This window comes from Manis javanica, chromosome 3, assembly GCF_040802235.1.
Source record: "Manis javanica isolate MJ-LG chromosome 3, MJ_LKY, whole genome shotgun sequence".
Classification (NCBI taxonomy): Eukaryota; Metazoa; Chordata; class Mammalia; order Pholidota; family Manidae; genus Manis; species Manis javanica.
The window spans coordinates 36131248-36143414 of NC_133158.1; the positions used below are offsets into that span (position 1 = coordinate 36131248).

General features: G+C 52.3%; 1 protein-coding gene across 1 annotated transcript in view; it reads left to right on the forward strand.

Annotated features, from left to right (window-relative positions):
* Positions 1 to 914: 914 nt before the first annotated feature.
* The window catches only part of COPG1 (COPI coat complex subunit gamma 1), a 30106-nt gene continuing 18853 nt past the window's right edge, over positions 915 to 12167 (forward strand). The window contains exons 1-13 of the mRNA XM_017658076.3: positions 915 to 1068; positions 2008 to 2060; positions 2493 to 2573; positions 2840 to 2911; positions 3143 to 3222; positions 4363 to 4438; positions 4694 to 4786; positions 5207 to 5293; positions 7158 to 7315; positions 7404 to 7537; positions 9421 to 9488; positions 9754 to 9942; positions 10772 to 10867. Of these exons, the coding sequence (XP_017513565.2) occupies positions 1032 to 1068; positions 2008 to 2060; positions 2493 to 2573; positions 2840 to 2911; positions 3143 to 3222; positions 4363 to 4438; positions 4694 to 4786; positions 5207 to 5293; positions 7158 to 7315; positions 7404 to 7537; positions 9421 to 9488; positions 9754 to 9942; positions 10772 to 10867 (1224 nt within the window). The 5' untranslated portion in view covers positions 915 to 1031. The remainder of the gene's footprint in view (positions 1069 to 2007; positions 2061 to 2492; positions 2574 to 2839; positions 2912 to 3142; positions 3223 to 4362; positions 4439 to 4693; positions 4787 to 5206; positions 5294 to 7157; positions 7316 to 7403; positions 7538 to 9420; positions 9489 to 9753; positions 9943 to 10771; positions 10868 to 12167) is intronic.

A 12167-nucleotide genomic window follows, 5' to 3' on the forward strand; every position in this document is an offset into this window, starting at 1 on the left:
GCCCACCACTTCTCTCCCCAATCCTCACTCACCAGGGCTCCTTCTCCTCCAGGCTTTGGGCTCTGCCGCCTCCCCAGGCAAGCTGGTGCCACGTCTCAGCGCTCCACCATCCCGTTTGCCGCAGCCAATGCAGTGTGGCACGCTGGCACGCGCTGTCCTTACTTTGGCCTCAGGATGTCCCGCACAGGTCCCCTGGAAGACCTGGGTGATGTTTCATTTTCTCCTTCCCTTTCCTTTCTGTCCCCAGTGCTAGGCGACGCACCCGGGAAGCGCTATTTAAAAAGTACATTTAAGTTTTTGTGCTCCTGTTTACTTTAGTTAGATCTCTGAAAGCTAATAAAATATACAGCAGTTTACACCAGGAGCAGATGTTATGGCGGTGAGCAGATACGAATTATAAGAGCAAACCCATGCAGTAATGCATGCAACAAGAATTTACTGAGCACCTACTATATGCCAACTTTACAGCAGTGAATAAGTCAATAAAAGATAAAATTACAGTGTGTTAGGTGGTGATTCGAGCTCGGGAGAAAAATCAGGTGGGTGGGGGAAAGGGACTGAAAGTGAGCAGTGTCTAGCGAGGCGTCCCTCAGAAGGTGGCAATGGCAGAACAGCTCATGTTAATTGGGTGTCAACCGCGGGCCGGGATGCTAGGGGTCTCTCCTCCGAAAGCCCGTTTAAACACACACGAAGCAGGGACGCATGGACTGATTTAAAGAACTACTGCACTCAATGTACAGATAAGGAGGGTGTAAGGGGCAGAGCGGGGCTGCCCGACAGTCTCAGTCTAAAGCCCCCACCCTCTCCTCAGTCCCCGACCCCGGGACAGTCCCCGGCAATGACCAGGTTAAAGCAGGACACCGCGACGCTGTCGAAAAATGCGCACGCGCAGAGCCTGGAGTGCGCCTGCGCATCGCGTAGGGTTACGTGGCCGGCCGGAAGTGGCCTGCACAGAACCGCTGCGGTACCAACTCTGCTAGCGGTCTGGGTCCAGCACTGGGTTGCTACTTTGCGTCCCCGCCGGTACCAACATGCTGAAGAAATTCGACAAGAAAGACGAGGAATCGGGTGAGTGGGCCCAGACTGGGTCTAGGCCTGGGGGATACAGGACCCTCGCGCAAGCTCTTAGCACTCTCCCTGGGAGACTTTCTTCGGGGCGTTTGTTATGACGCCTGGCGGCGGCCCATTCAGGAGCAGGGCCTTATGTGAAGTTCACACCTGGTCAGTGGCAGGCATCGGAGAGCCAGAGCATGCTCCACTAATCCCTCACTCCTAAGCTCGGACCGCGATTCGTTGGCTGACCTTGGGCGGGGTCACGCGCCTATCCGGGCCTCAGTTTCCCCATCTGTCAGGGGAGGAGACCGGGCCAGATGCTCATTTGTTACTTTCCCAGTCCCACCTGTTGGGACTAGGCGGGGGCTGCGTTGGCGCTGGCCAAACTGGGGCGGAATCTAAATTGCAGTGTCCTGTGGCTGATAACCACATGATGATTCTCATTTTTAATTCAGCAAACAATTATTAAGCGCTTACAGCATGCCAGGCTCTGTACTGAGTCCTGGCGCAGTGCCCAGAATCTTGGAGCCTGATCTGGGAATATTTGAATAGTGACAAGCATAGGAGACAGAAGCCAACCAAATAATCACATGCAGTTAATCACAAATGTGACATCTGCTGTGAAAAAATCATAGTGTCTGAGAGACGGTGGTCCCTACATATAGTAGGGAGTCAGTAAATACCAGTTGCATAAAGGAATGCAAGACCTGGCACTTCGAGAAGCACAGAAGGACGGTCCCAGGGCTTCTAGGTAACTGTAAGTGGTTTGGGGTAGGGGGAGCCCCCTTGCAGGAGAGCGGTAGGATCTATACCCAGGTAGAGGTTTGCCATTCCAAAGGACTTTAAGCCTGACTGTGTAGACCACAGGGACATCTTTCCCTTCTCTGTCTCTGCAAGCATGTTAAAATTCAGGGTTGCAACCTGTAGTCAGCCTTCTCTGTTCTCTGCCTGTAGGTGGAGGCTCCAACCCATTCCAGCACCTTGAGAAGAGTGCAGTACTCCAGGAGGTAAGACAGGCAGACATGTCTTCCAACATAAATATTCACAATTGATGCAATCAAAATACACATTCAAAGTGCTGATTTAAAGAATGACATGGAAGAAAACCTATTCCTGGAAAGACAGGAAAACTCTGATCCTGCAGAGAGTTCATTATGCTTACATTTTTGTGTTTGTTTGTTTCTCCTTCCAGTGAACAAGCATTTACTATCTGTTAGTCAATAAGTCAGCACATCCCTAACCAACATCTAGGGAAGACATCAGGATTTGTTAATAGATGAATTAAGGAAGAAGCAAAAGAAAACTCTTTCCTTATGAAAATAGACTTGTCTAGGCAAGCATATTTATTTAACCTGGGACATCTCAGACTTGTTCTTGTGGGTAGTCAACGGAGAAATACACTGGGCTTGAAGGTAATATCATTGGTCACTTCTTTTTAGGCCCGTGTATTTAACGAAACTCCTATCAACCCTCGGAAATGTGCCCACATCCTCACCAAGATCCTTTACCTTATAAACCAGGTATCAGGGTGAGGCTTGGGGGTGGGGAAAACAGTGCTGGAGGATGTTGGGGGACTGGTGTGCACAAGTCAGATAGCGCTTAGGCTGTTTGACAGCCCCTGGGGGGTTGTAACCAGCGGCCAGCCCTGGGTCCTCTTGGTGTCTAACTCTCATGTGTTGCCCTTGATGGTGCCTCTGCAGGGTGTGAGGATCTGGTCTGGGCTGATGTGGCAGAAGGTGCCTTCTGCCCTCTCTGTCCCAAGCTGAAACTTTCTTGCTTAAAACAGGGGGAGCACCTGGGGACCACAGAAGCAACCGAGGCCTTCTTTGCCATGACCAAGCTCTTCCAGTCCAACGATGTAAGTGCCCGAAGCCCAGCTTTCCTTGAGAGGATTTTAATTTAGTCCACAGCTGCTGTGTGTATCCACAGCTATGACAGGGTGGTGGTAGGGCCCAGGGAGGCTGGTCTCCCCCATCAGTGTGGGCTACCTTTGTGTCAATTGGAGTTTTCTTTTCCTAACCTTGGCCCTCATGCTGAGCCAGTGGCCATAGGGCCTTTCTCATCCCTTTCTCATGGCATCTCATCCCAGCCCACACTCCGTCGGATGTGCTACTTGACAATTAAGGAGATGTCTTGCATTGCAGAGGATGTCATCATCGTTACTAGCAGGTGAGTCCTGAGCCTGTGGATGGCTCCTCTGATGGATTCCACTGACACAGGCCATTTTTTTCTCATGGCTATCAGGCAGTGAGACTTTGTTTGAGATATTGCCAGGCTCCCTTTCCTCTTCTGTCTTCCTCATCCTTTAGTTACTACTGCCCACCCCATGGCAGCCTCTAGAATGTGCAGTTTCCCTTTTAATTTAGGCACAAACCCTTCCTTCCCTGGTTCCTCTTAGTCAACTGAGCCAGCCTGGAACTTTCACAATGACTTTGTTAGTGAGTACCAAGAAGAAAAGACAAGAAAGTCAGACAGAGAGAATGCAGGGGGCCTACACACAGGCTTGCTTATTAAGTACTGGTTTCTGCATCAGGCTGAGTTATGCAAGGGACAGATGGGACTAAATTAAAATCCCTGCCCTGAAGAACTGGGGCTTAGTCCTCTTACTTCTTGCCCCAGTTTGGGTTGGTGGGGATGTTACACATTCATTTGCATTTAGAAAATATTAAGTGTCTGCCAGTCCCTGTGTGTAGTTCTGGGAATATAGCAGCAAACAAAACAGACATGGTCTGTGCAGCCCCAGAATTTACAGAGAAATAACCAGGCAGAGAGATGTTAGGGTGTCATACAGTTTATCACGGAAAGTATGATAGGCTGTGAGCACAAGGCTATCCGGCTTGAATTTAGGTCAGGAAGGGCCTAGAACTATCTGAGCAATATCTTGAGAGGAGTAAGAAATGGCAGGACGGTGTGTGTGGGGGTGAGAGGCGGGTGGAGGTGAGCGGTCAGGGACTGCCCCAGGCTGAGTAAACAGCCAATGCCAAGGCCTGGAGAGGAGAGAGCAGGCCTGTTTGGAGATGTCCTGTTCAGGAGTGTACATGTGATGGTGATTGCAGTAGGAAGCTTGGGGAATGTTTTACTGAAAGGGAGTGACCTGGTCAGTTTGGAGCGTTATAAATAACCTCTTTGGTGGCTGTGTGGAGTTTGGCTTGGAAGGACCAAGAATACAGAGAGAAGGCTACTTAGAGACTGGTAGACATTCAGGCAAGTGTGGTGACGGGAGCTGGAGAGGAGCAGGTGGGAACGTGGAATTGGGGAGGGCAGGCTAGGCTCCTGCATGTAGACAAGGCCTTCTCCCCTGCCCCCCAGCCTGACAAAGGACATGACCGGGAAAGAAGACAACTATCGGGGCCCTGCTGTGCGAGCCCTCTGCCAGATCACCGATGTGAGTCTGCTGCCCTCTCTCTTCCTCCGCCCTCTTCTCAGTTGAGGCTCGACCTCCTCCTGTGCATGCTTTACATTGTCCTCCATCCCAAGGGCAAAGCCCTGAGCCAGGTGATGTGGGGGTGAGGGCAGGGTGCAGGGACACAAGGAGCATGTGGCCCCCTTCCCCCTCGTCCTCAGTGCTCCGTACCCCACCACTGCACTCCTGAGGGTGCCAAGGATTGATCAGGCCCTTCCCTCCCCACTGTCCCCACAGGGCACCATGCTACAGGCTATTGAGCGGTACATGAAACAGGCCATCGTGGACAAGGTGCCCAGTGTCTCCAGCTCTGCCCTGGTGTCTTCCCTGGTGTGTAGCTGCTGCCGGGATGCTGTGTGGCTGGGGTTGGGAGGTGGATTGGGAAACTGAAGAAAAGAGTCGATTTCCAATAGGGAAACAAAATGTATCAGATCCCTAAATCTGAGAGTCCCATCCCACTTCTCAGTGGAGAATTCCCGGGAACTCTGGGTTGATTGAGGAGGGGCCTGTTGGACAGCTTTGACCCTTCTCTTGGGGTGACAGCCTGTTGGAGTTTGGGCCTGACAGGAAATCTTTGAGGGTGGGAGCAGTGCTGAGTTCCTGCGCTGTCTTAGTGGACCAGGACAGCAGAGGAGCCCTGGGCTGTGTTGGGGAGGACCCTGGGCTGGGCTGAACTGTGCGCTGGGCGCAGGAGGCATGACTATAGAGCGCCCTGCCCACCTGCCCCTTCACGTGCCCTATTGCCCACAGCACCTGCTGAAGTGCAGCTTTGATGTGGTCAAGCGCTGGGTGAATGAGGCCCAGGAGGCAGCATCCAGCGATAACATCATGGTCCAGGTGAGGCGTGAGTGGAGCAGTGATATTTACAACCCTTAGGAGGTGGACAGCACAAGCTGGCTAGTAGAAATGGATGCCCACCATGGAGATCTGCGGCCCCTCTCAGGAGCAGGCCTTAATCCTCGCAGTGGGTGTTAGGGAGACTTGGGCTTTGGGAAAGAATCTAGGGCACCACTTGTGGGGATTTGGGTTAGAGACTGCTTACCAGCTTGTAGTGACACATTCAGATGTGTTACTGACCAGCTCAGTGTGGTTTTGGGGTATGGGCTGGAGCACACCTGGCCCAGGCAAGCAGAGGGCCTTTGCCAAGCTGGCTTTAGTGATGCATGGAAATAGCTTAGTGGGACTTTAATCTCCTTATCTTTTTCCAGTGACCTAGGCTAGGAACTTCTTTTTCATCAATTTGAGTCTGTTTCCTTGTCTATGAAATGGGAATGAAAGTTCTTGCCTCACAAAGCTGTAAGGATAAGATGAACCTCTGTAACACTTGACCCTCCTCCTGATACATACCTATGAGGAACGCCTACCTGTAGGGGGTGGGTATCTATGGGGAGCATATACCTGTAGTGGATGCATACCTGTAGGGGGCGAGTACCTATGGGGAGCACATACCTGTAGTGGATGCATACCTGTAGGGGGCATGTACCTATGGGGAGCACATACCTGTAGGGGGTGCATACCTGTAGGGGGCATGTACCTATGGGGAGCACATACCTGTAGGGGGTACATACCTGTAGAGGGCATGTACCTATGGGGAGCACATACCTGTAGGGGGTGCATACCTGTAGGGGGCATGTACCTATGGGGAGCACATACCTGTAGGGGGTACATACCTGTAGAGGGCATGTACCTATGGGGAGCACATACCTGTAGGGGGTGCATACCTGTAGGGGGCATGTACCTATGGGGAGCACATACCTGTAGGGATGCATACCTGTAGGGGGCATGTACCTATGGGGAGTACATACCTGTAGGGGGTGCATACCTGCAGGGGGCATGTACCTGTGGGGAGCACATACTTGCAGTGGATGCATACCTGTAGGGGGTGCATACCTGTAGGGGGCGAGTACCTATGAGGAGCACATACCTGTAGTGGATACATACCTGTAGGGGGCATGTACCTACGGGGAGCACATACCTGTAGGGGGTGCATACCTGTAGGTGGTCCCTGTATGTTCATCTCTTCTCTTTTCTCTTCACCTTTGTGCTGATCCTCATCTCCATGGCCAGCTGTGCCCCACAAACACTCCTCCCTCATAGAAGGCACCCATAGCCACCATGCCTTAGCCTTTGTATGCCACTCTGGCAGGGTAACAGGAAAGAGCTGAGGGGACAGGAAGTAGCTCTGTGCACCTCACATCTCCAGAAGAGCCCTGGGCTTTGGGCCTCCAGGTCTGGCTCTGTCAGCATCTGCCATGGTCCTTGGGCAAGTATGTGGGGATAAGAGTGTTGTACCAGTTCACTCTGTAAGGTGTTCTGGCTGAGGTGTGCCACTCAGTGCCTTCCAACACATCTGTGCCCAGGGCCTGGCTCTTGCTTTCTCTTCCTTGTCAAAAGACAGCTGGTCTCCCATCCTTTCATCTCTGTGCCATCTGTTCTTTCCCTCCACACCTGTGCTCATGACGCCTGTCTGGGCCCTTGGCAAAATCAGGGTGGGAGTGAGAACTGCAAATATACTCTTGCGGTTTGTCGAGCACCGTGCAGGGGGCTATCTGGAGGAATTGTCACCACCACCCTGTGCCCCAGCTCTGACGATGCCTGTCTTAGAAATGAGAAGGCTGAAGCCCAGAGACTATAGTGGCCTGCCGTGGCTGGTAGCCTGGGCTTCACCTGCCCGTGCTCTGCCGCCATCTCCCATCCTCAGTACCACGCCCTGGGGCTCCTGTACCACGTGCGGAAGAACGACCGCCTGGCTGTCAATAAGATGATCAGCAAGTTCACCCGGCATGGCCTCAAGTCTCCCTTTGCCTACTGCATGATGATCCGCGTGGCCAGCAAGCAGCTGGAGGAGGAGGACGGCAGGTAAGGGCTCCTGTTAGCCTGGCTGAGGATGCCGCACCCAGTGCTTGGCCATTCCCAGCTTCCTCTTTGCGCCCATGTTCTCTTGTAGCCGTGACAGCCCACTGTTTGACTTCATCGAGAACTGCTTGCGTAACAAGCACGAGATGGTGGTGTACGAAGCCGCCTCTGCCATTGTCAACCTGCCAGGCTGCAGTGCCAAGGAGCTGGCCCCAGCTGTGTCAGGTTACCAGATTTTCATGCCCCTTCACATGTTTATGCCTGCTGGGAGCTCAGCCCTGCCCTGGGAATCCTGGGAAAGGAAGAGAAGGCCCCCAAATAGGCCACAGTCTAGTGATAAGAAAAGGAATCGGTGCCTAGTAAGTACCTGCTCTGGGCCAGGCACTGTGCCAGAGCCTGTTACACTTTGGGTTTGGGGTCCTTCAATCTGGTCTTAGCACAAACAAGGCTGGAGCTCTCTAAGTGGCAGACGTGAGGTTCAAATCTACTCTGCAGCCTGTGGGGCTGGCTAGCCGTGGCACGAGGGCCTGGGGGGACCCAGGATTTATGACACCAGTGCATGTCCACTAGGGGGTGAGCCATCTCAGGTGAAGGAGAAGGCAGTTCTGAGCCTGGGCATGGGCCCAGAAGCCTGGGTTGGAGTCCTGGCCCTGCCCTTTAGCATCCTCCCCAGGCGTTACCCCCTGTGAAATGTAGATAGTGGTGGTGCCTGTCACATAGAGGTATGGTAGGTAGTAAACCTGAGTGGTCTATACAAATGGCTTAGAACAGTGCCTAGCACCATGGTGAACACAGAGTAAGTTGTTCTTTGTGGTCATTAAGGAGAATCCACCAGGCTCGAGTGGTTTCAGAGCTAGTCATTTAATGCTCAGTGCTGTGTTTGTGCAGAACCCTGTGCTAGGTAGTCAGATCTCAGCATATATAAGGGTAGTGAGCCTGTGATGATGTGCTAGGTAGTCGGTACCAGAAAGCAGGTACATGGACAAGTTAGTAAAGGAGAGGTTCTTAGGAATGCCCAGATTTAGAGTTGGAGAAGAGGAGAGAGTGTTTTAGAAGGACAAACCCAATGAAACCAAAGGTTTCATGACAGCAGAATTCAAGTTGCAGATTTTCAGGAATGATCAACTTCCTGTTTTTCTAATATTCTCCATGATAATGATGTAAAGCTGGTCAAACAGACAGGTGGGGTCCATGTTTGGAGAGAGAAGTCTCGCTTCCAACCTGGAGACAAAAATATAAGAAGTAAATGGATTCATTCACTGATACAGGTGTTCATTCATTTTTATTGTATTCCCTGTATTGGCAGAATAATGAAAGAAATAAGATAGAGTCTTCAAAATAAGAGGTATCTTATTTTAAGAAAAACAAAAGTTAGTGCTGAGTCGTATAAGCATGAAAGCCAGACGAAGGAACGCAATACCCCAGGTTACAGCGGCCACGTTCACTAACACAGCCAGTGCAGAACCAGCTCTGAGCTTCCTGACAGCAGAACCTGGGGAGGGATATGCTGCCTGACAGGCGCCTGCAGAGCTTGGGAACCAAGGCAGTTGTTTGAGACAGCACTGAGGATACTCTGGTTTCCTGCACATCCTGGGTGGAGATTTACCTCCCCGGGGCCAAGGGCTCACTTCCGGTATACAGGCAGTCCTGGATGGCGGTCCTGGTGCTGCCAGCTGCTGGCTGCTAACCTATCATACCTTAGTTGCTTTTCCTCTTTGCGCCTCAGTCTGGGTAGCTGTTCAGTGGGGAAAATAACAGTTGGTGCTCTATAGGTTTCTGAGAAATCAGTTAAAGCCAGGCAGCTCCTCAGCACAGTGCCAGGCACACAGCAGATGCTCAACTGTCATCATTCATAGGCCCTCCTCCTGTCCCCCCTCCCAGTTGTAAATCTCTGCTCATGACTCAGGTGCCCAGGGACCAGAGAGCTCCTCCTTGGCCAGGGTAGGGGTGCTGTAGGGAAATGAGCTGAGCAGAGGGTTTGGGTCTGAGCAGTTGCAGAGCCCTTGCACACCCTCGAAGCCCTGTTCTGCCCCTCCCCAGAGGCCTCCCTGGGGCTTCCCAGCTGCGGAGGGGGAAGGGCAGCCTGGCATGTGCATGTCTCCCCACAGTGCTCCAGCTTTTCTGCAGCTCACCCAAGGCCGCTCTCCGTTACGCTGCTGTCCGTACCCTCAATAAGGTAAGAGTCCCAGGGTGGGCAGAATGGGAGGCCTGCCCTTTTCAGAGGATCAAATGGGCAGCCTGATCCAGCTGGAGGTGTTTCCTAGCCCCTGACCTACAAAAGGTGTAGCCCTGGTCACAGTTACTTTCTACCAGATGGTGAGATGAGTTCATCCTCTGACCAAGTCAGAGGACCTCTGACCAGGCCAGACCCATCCAAACAGATGACAAAAGTCCTTTACTACCCCTTGCCCCTGTCCTCTTTCTCTTTCTTCCCCAAACAGGTTGCCATGAAGCATCCGTCAGCAGTGACAGCCTGTAACCTGGATTTGGAGAACCTGGTCACAGATTCCAACCGCAGCATCGCCACACTGGCCATCACCACCCTCCTCAAGACTGGCAGTGAGAGCAGCATCGACCGCCTCATGAAGCAGATCTCCTCCTTTATGTCAGAGATCTCAGATGAATTCAAGGTACTGGGTGGCTCTGGGGCACCCACCGTCTCCAGTCAGCAAGGTGCTCTGGGCCTGCTCTCCATGACCCCCAGCCCCTGGGCTGGGATTGACCTGAGGGGCTGGTCAGGCCTGAGGACTCGGCAGAGAAGTCCTCAGTCACCCCATACAGGGGCCTCAGGAGATGCACACAGTCCTGCCTCCAGGCCTTTGTCCATACCATTCCTCTGGACAGCCAGGTGGCAGGGCCTGGCGCAAGGGCTGGAGTGAATGTTGTCCAAGGTAGGGCATTTTCTAGCTGAGGTTGATGGTCGTACCATCGATCAGTTTGGGGAAGTGGGGAGAGGGTCAGTCTTGGGTGTGGGAAGGGGCAAGGTCATGATGATTGCTGACCTGCTGAGTGTGAGGTGCCTGGGGGCTCCAGGTGGAATTGTTTGGTAGACGTTTGAACTCAGACAAGAGACAAAGATTTGGGGTCAGTGTTGTAGAAGTGGCTAAAACCAGGGGAGGAGATAAGATTGCTGGAGAGACTGCATGGGAAGAGGGCCAAGGACAGGATACCCAAAGACGAGCCAGGAGGGCCGGGTGGGAACCAGGAGGGTCAGCTGGGATGAGAGGGGCTCCAAGACCTGAGGGCAGAGTGGAAGGGCAGAGTGGAGGACCCAGAGTCCGCGTCCAGGGCTCTTGGGTCTCTGCGCAGGCCCCCTGCCCTGGGTAGGCTCCGGGGTCATGCTCTCTCAGGGTGGGGCTGGAGCCTTAGCCAAGGAAGAATTCTGTTAGTGCTTAGTGAACTGAGTACCTTGATCCTCGTGGCAGGGGGCTGCTGCTTACACATGTGCTTTTGACTCAGGTGGTGGTTGTCCAGGCCATCAGTGCCCTGTGTCAGAAGTACCCTCGCAAACACGCTGTCCTCATGAACTTCCTGTTCAGCATGCTGCGGGAGGAGGTATGAGTGGGGCCCTCAGGGTGCGCCGGGATCCCTGGTGCTGGGGGCGGGGAGGCCTGGCTGCTGGCTTCCCTCTCGACTGGGGGCCAAGACCCCTCTTCCTGGGCGTACGCACATCAACCTCCTAACTGGGTGGATTTCCTGGTGCCTGCGGCCCCTTAAACTCCTCATGGGCCAACAGTCTAAACATGTGCCAATTACTGATATTTGCAGTAATAACTATAATGATGCCCCACCCTGGCTGTAAAGACTCAGCAGGTGTCCTGAGGCCATGCTTGTGCTGGAAATGGGGAAACCTGTGTTCTGTACTGTTGTCCAGTGTAGAAATATTCTGGGCCGTTCCAGGGGTGGTTTCTTGTAAAACTGATACTAAGAATGTGACATTGATTCTATTTTTGTTTGTGACCTGAATTAGTGATTCACTTATGCCACTGTTCTTGGATGTCACAACAAAACTGGGTAATTCAGAGGAGCAGATGGAAAGTGTGGAGTAGATGAGGTCCCCATATCCTTGGTGCCCTTTTGCCCCAGCCCCAGAGTGGCCCTTGGACTGAGGTAGTGGAAGTACCATTACCTTGGCTTCTTTGGGGTTCCCAGGAGCATTAGAGGGGCAGAGGGCACAGTGTTCAGGGAGCCTTCAGCTAATGGGCTGGCACTTGGGCGACACTACACAGTGTACACAATCTTGTGATCCTCATAACAGGCCTTGTCAGTAGACTTTATTATCTCTCTTTAAAAATCAGGGATCTGAGACTCAAAGACCTGCCAGGTCACCTCAGTAAGTATCTGAGCCAAGATCCAGGGCCCATGGTTTTCTCCCAGAGCTCCTTTCCTTCCAGAAGAGCTCATAGTTCGATGTAACAGTTTAGTGTAAGACCTTCACTCATTAGAGCACAGCACTTAGACTCTGAGACCTTGCCCTCTAGAAAGTGCTCCTGCAGAGGGCATGTCATTCTCTAGTCAGGGCAGCTCCCAGCAAAGCCTTGATGAGGTTGCTCTGAACTTCATGCTGCCCACCAAGCTGGTTGGCTGGCTGTAGAACTGAAATACAGCATTTGAAGGTTCATAGTGCACCTACTCCCATGACAGCCTTGTTTGAAATGTACAATATCGTATAAATAGCATCTTACTCTTCAAAAGGTCTTTGTTATGCAGGTGCCTGAGGTTCAGACAAGGAAAGTGACACAGCCATAAAACAGAAACTAAGCTGAGAACAGAGACTGGATTTGACCCTTATGCAAGTTTGACCTGCATTTGACCCATGTGCAATTTTTACATGAATAATTTTTAAACCTTTCAA